The following is a 6,184-nucleotide window of genomic DNA, read 5'->3' on the forward strand; positions in this document are numbered from 1 at the left end:
CACGGGCGCCTCCACCCGAGACACACCTTTGTCCACAATCTCAACACTTCACCAAGTCACCGTGCACACTTGCACGACGGGCGGGCGCTCACCCGAGTCTCCAAGACACTCGTGCCAAGTCGTCGCACAAACCGAGCGCCACACACCCATGCACGCCCTCACCCAACCATCGGGCGCTCCTACCCGCACCTTCACCCACAACCGCGCTGTCACCGTGCAGCCCTACCCAAGAATGGGTGCATCACTAAACCTGCGCCTCCTCCTTAGATCTGCGCACTAGGCCTGCGCCTCTACCTCATAGAGCGAAGATGTTAAGTGAATGAGTGATGGTTCGAATGAGCTCCACGCTCACCCAATATATATCAAACGTGGGGCGAAGTCTGGCTGCCCAGCCGACTCGCCCAACGCTCCACACGCCATCAAATATCATGTCGGCCCCCCCATCAACGTTGGTCGGCCTCCATAGGTGTTAACGCATGCTCCTATGCGTATATACACGCTCGCCCTCCTTTTATTATGCGCACTGAACTCACATAACCAATTCTGAGCTCCCGTGCTTCCAAATTGCAGTCGCACTTCAACCGAATGTCGTTCGTTCAGCTCCCAACCACGCGCACACATTGTTTGAACGCGGTCGCACTTCGGGCGGAACCGCAGGTCATTACAACCGAGGTTGGGAGTTGGAGATTCAATGACCTTAGAATCTCTCATATGCATGAATTCTTTTAGTGTCGCTTGCTTCTTTTTTTAAATAAAGCCTTCTTGATCCCCTACTCATGAGTTGCAGCAGTCCTTTTCTTCTGTGGACAAAACCATCATTTCTACGTGCTCCACTCCTCTCTTTTCTATAATTTTTTGGGAATTACATTCAACATTATTTGTGGTATTCTCTTGCTCCACCCCTCTTTTCTATAATTTCTTGGGAATTACATTCAACATTATTTGTGGTATTCTCTTGCTCCACACTTCTTTCCTATAATTTCTTGGGAATTACATTCAACATTATTTGTGGTATTCTCTATGGACTCATCTTCTTTTGCTTCAACATCCGATGGATCTCAGAACTGCCATTCCTTAGGCTTTTGAGCTGGTCCCTTTTTCCTTTGGGATCTTTCTTTGCTTGTGGACACTAGTTTTGAAGATGTCGAGAAGACAAATACAATCAAGTAAACTTTTACTAAGGCCCACCTTTGTGCAAATCCTCGAAAAAGTATAGATTCCTTTTGAGGCCTTTTCCACATCCACCTTAAGAAAGTTGCCTAAAAAATTGTCCATGGTATTTGCATCAAAAATATTGTCCAGAAACTATGGGATCATTAAAAAAAAAAACTTGAGCTACACCAAAACCATGGTCCCCGTTTAAAATGAAGTCTAGATATTTTGATGTATCAAATTTGAAAATAAAAAAATACCTTTAAACATAGGTGAATATCACAGTTTTCAGTCCAAGAAGAAAATATCCAATAATATAAAGCCTCTTTATTTGGCGATAAACCCTTAAATCTGCATATAAATTCTTCGGATTGAAACTTAGAATGGAGGTCATTTACCCCTGGCAATTTTATTGTAATGGCGGGCAGTTGATTTGTCTATTCCACAATATAGGGACCCTGAACATTTAGGTGCAGATCAGAAGATTTGGGAATTTTTAGTCTTCGCTTTTACGGCATTCTTAAAGGAGGCTGGGCCTTTTCGATTACTGAATCCAGAGCTTCGCCTTTTAGATTACTAGATCCAGAGCTTTCTCCACATAACCTCAGATTTAATATGATGGACGACTCTCTTTAATGCCACAATCCTGCATCTGCAATGATTTCCGTGCAAAGGTCAAACTTTTAAGAGGTTGTGGAATACACATCTTTTTATGGATCTTCCATTTTAGGTCTTTTACCAGATCCCTAGCCCATACCATAATAACGACTGATTTCCCAGCGATAGATTTAACGAAAGTTTGGAAAGGAGGTTTCACTATCAGATGTGGGGTTTGGTTTTCATTTACGCTTCCAATAGCCCCCGGATCAAATCTCTTCAAGATTAAAAGATCCATAGGTCCCAACAAACGACTGATGGGAAAAAGCTTCGCTTTACTCCCCATCACCATCGTTCTCCAACCAAAAAATGTATTGATCTGCCCAGGAACCTTTTCTGTACTGTGAAAAAGCGATCCCATACATCTTCCAGCGTTGGGTGCACAAAAAGGACCTGGTTTCGACCATTAAACCTGTTTCTCGTCCCACGGACAGACAAAAACTGCAAATCCAGAAAAACAACAAGAAACGCCCCCAGCAAGACCTTGAACATAAATAAAATACAAGGCATAACCAAACTAGAAATATTTTTGGAGACAGAAGCATTGTTTTGCAGTCCCAACGCCCAGATCCCGTAGTGAAAACGATAGTTCTAACCCACACGAGGGCTTAGAGCCTGCGATAACAAAAAAAAAATCCAGATGTGGAGAAAAACACGTCGCGAGAGGCCCCTGTCTCGTTACATGAGAAGAGAAAAACCACAACATGAGGAGATCTGTGGAATGGAGACATGTTTGGTATTTTGTGCAAGAGGTCTGTCGCCTGAAGGAGACCATCCACCATCGCCTGTCTAGAGCTGATCTCCAGAGGTCGAAAATTGTTGCATGAAGTGAAAACAAATAGGGGCTCTGTGGCAGCGAAGCCTGCAGCGCGGGAAACCCTAACACTTCCCCTCAGATCCACCGAGCTCTCATGATTGAAACATTGATAATAAATATTGTTACATATTTATGAACTTAACAATTTTTCATTGACATATTTTTTATTTTGTAGTTTTTAATGTGATATGTAGTCAGGAAAAAATATATTATGTAAATATTAAGTTTTTATGTGTTATTGTGTAAATTTATTAATTTTATGTTTTAAGTTATTATAGTTATAAATGTGAATTTTTATTATTTAAATTTATTTTCTTATTATATATATTATAAAAATATGTTATAAATTTTTATTTTTGGAAAAAATGTTTATAATTTTATTAATAAAAAGAAAATTACATATGAAAAAATTAAATTAAATTTATTTCTTTATTAATTTATTTATTTTTAATATTTTTTAATTGAGTAGAAATTATGTTTTATTATTATGTTGATAAGTATGTTTATTTCAAAATAGGTTTTTTATAATTTTAATTTAATTATCAATATTTATTAGGTGGATGGTAGAGATTTAACCTTCATGGAATATGTTGGAATATTCCCTATAATATTCATAAATCAAAAATCAATTCTTAGCTCCAAATTAGTTATGATCTTCTAATAAATTTATCTCAAATTAAATAATTAAAGAAATTTCATGTCAACACTTGTCATATTGAACATGTGGTATTGATAAGCCATGATATTATAACAAAAGCTATTTACAAGTTAAAAATTTTCATGATAGAAAGGGGCGAATTTTCATGTTACAAATATTGTTTAACTCATATTTTAATTATTTTTATATTTAATAATAATCAAAGTTTAAAATAAAGTTATAATTTAGTTCATTTTTATGGATTTATTTTATTTTTTAATCTGGGTATTGTGACATATCGTGGGTTAAGTGAGTGTTTTGACGCGTATGAACATTTATGAATCATTTAATTCATGTGGTTGGGATAGTTATTTTTCATCTAACATTTCATTTTATATACCACTACAACATCTCCCCCATACTTAAAAAGTTATGAAGCATCTAAAGGAAAAATATATAATGTTAGCTATTAACTCTACAGAGTATACATACCAAAAGAAAAAAAGAAAATACATATATACATAAGTATAGAATCATCACTTGCACTTTAAGAATGTTACATTAATGCATGTGATAGACATCAAATCATGATAAGCATGCACTTCCTTCATCATACATGTCTCTTATTAAAATTTAAAAAATAATAAAAAATATACAGTTAAAAAAATATGTAACAAGATTCTTAACCATAGAAATTGGTCCTCAACTTTACAATAAAGATTATTAATATATAAATAGACATTGTTACAACATTAATTATCAATAACACATATCCAACAAATCAACCCACTCTTTTCTTATAAAACTAACTCATATTGTTAATTACAAAATATAATTACTTTAAAAATAAATCTCTACTTTTTATTTATTTATAAATTGAGAAATTTAAATCCTAATTAAATGTTTTGAAAATCCTTTTCCAAAATAAGCAATTCTACACCTATCATCATTTAAAAAAACAAAAAAAACCAAAACCCCGGCTTTCTATTGGAACGGAGAAGAGACAGCCACCTGATCAGATTTTAGACAATTAAGCATGTCAACAACTACGTTCATCGGCGGCCTCAGATTGGGAGTAGATCGACTACAAAGCGTGGCAATCTCCATTATCTTCACTATTTCATCCTTCACGTTATTATAATCACTGCTACTTCTCAAATCCTCGTCAATTATTTCATCAATCCTCCCTTCCTGCGCCATCTTCGCAGCCCATGCAGTGATATGCACAAATTCTTCATCGTCCTCTTCTACCGCTGGAGGCTTTCCGCTTACCATCTCAAATAACACCACTCCGAAGCTATACACGTCTTGCTTTGTTGATGCTTTCACTCCATACCCACATTCTGCACAAAACATTAATCTTCGGAGTTTATGACTATTCGCATGAAATGGAATATGATTTACTAACATAATAATAACAATAATTCGTGGATTCATTCAGCTTTGTAAACAGAAAACAAATGGAGATTTAGTACTGGCGCAATGTAGCCAAGAGTCCCTCCGAAAAGAGAACTTGATTCAGAATCCACTGATGGGTTTTTCAGTAGCCTGGCAAGTCCAAAATCTGCGATGTGGTTAAATTAATTTAATTTAGGTTAAATTAATTTAATTTAGGTTAAATTAATTTTACTTAGGTTAAATTAATTCAACTTAAATAAAATTAATTTAGGTTAAATTAATTTTATTTAGGATAAATTAAATTAATTTAATTTAGGTTAAATCAATTTAATTTAGGTTAAATTAATTTAATTTAGGTTAAATTTAGGTTAAATTAATTTTATTTTTATTTTTAATTTAGGTTAAATTAATTTTATTTTTTAATGTAGTTTTTAGTTTATTAATTAAAATAAAATTTAAAACCAAATTAAAATCAACTTAATTAATTTATCTGTAAATATATGAAAATCTAGCCGACCTCACAAGCCCAAAGTGATCTCTCTATCCTTCTATTAATAGGTTCACAATTTCTTGACTCTCTCTTCTCAAAATAAAGATCTCATTACCCTGATGATGGACTCACCTAGCTAGTCCGAAACGTCGGTTTCATAAATTGCTCACAGGTTTTTCCATTAGCAAAAAATATTCTACCAGCCTGTATGGAATCTCTCTTTAATACATATTCATCATCCAGCAATATGTTGCAGACTTTATGTCGCAGTGAATTATTGGAGGTTCGCAGTCGTGGTGTAGATATTTGAGACCCTCTGCCACGCCCACTGCAATGTTATACCGAGTCCTCCAGTCCAGCCTCTGATTAGGATGTTTCGATGCTCTGCCCAGATATTCCCACAATGATCCATTGACCATGTAGTCACACAAAAGAACTATTACCTCATTTGTTACATCATGCTCTCTTTCAGGTCCCGATGACGCAGGATGTTTCTGTGACGGGCGTGCTTCAAGGATTCAATCTCGTGCCTCAGACTGCGACATCCATTATTGTTGATGCCATGATTTGCTACTTTTAAGCACTTGTCCGCAAGGATTTTGTCTCGTCCTGAAATAACTACCTTGTAAACCATCCCGAATGTGCCAGATCCGATGACGTAATCATCATTGAAGTTCTCAGTAGTTTCTACTATATCTCTGTATTTGATTATACCTCGCCCATCTGTCGAATTAATACCCACTGTACCATCTTCGTTGTTCTGTCGTTCCTTCCTCGACCTTGATATTTTTATCATGTACATCAGCGCAAGGCTGAAAATGATTATGGTCCCAAAACAGGCGATGGTAATCCCCACCACTGCCACAGTTGAAAATAATTAATATTATTTTGTATTAATGGAGAAATGGTTACATAGTTGTAACGTATCTCCTTAGTTTAGGATTTGTTCCTAGAGTTTAGGAGTGTGGTTGCAACTTCCTGATTTCCAGAGTTGTATTTAATGATGTAATCTTTTCATTGATTGTAATAGAGT

At 35.6% G+C, this 6,184-nt stretch overlaps 1 protein-coding gene across 1 annotated transcript; it reads right to left on the reverse strand.

The window, feature by feature from the left end:
- Positions 1-4,247: 4,247 nt before the first annotated feature.
- On the reverse strand, positions 4,248-5,570 carry LOC149247693 (receptor-like serine/threonine-protein kinase At1g78530). The gene is made up of 2 exons (XM_089445000.1): positions 5,465-5,570; positions 4,248-4,606 (listed from the first exon to the last, which is right to left on the reverse strand). Exons 1-2 carry the CDS (start codon positions 5,568-5,570, stop codon positions 4,248-4,250), a joined length of 465 nt encoding a protein of 154 aa, XP_089301126.1.
- Between the last annotated feature and the right edge of the window lie 614 nt (positions 5,571-6,184).

This window comes from Pinus tabuliformis, chromosome 7 (genome assembly GCF_031772625.1).
Source record: "Pinus tabuliformis cultivar Carrire ecotype Pingquan chromosome 7, CPIR1, whole genome shotgun sequence".
Classification (NCBI taxonomy): Eukaryota; Viridiplantae; Streptophyta; class Pinopsida; order Pinales; family Pinaceae; genus Pinus; species Pinus tabuliformis.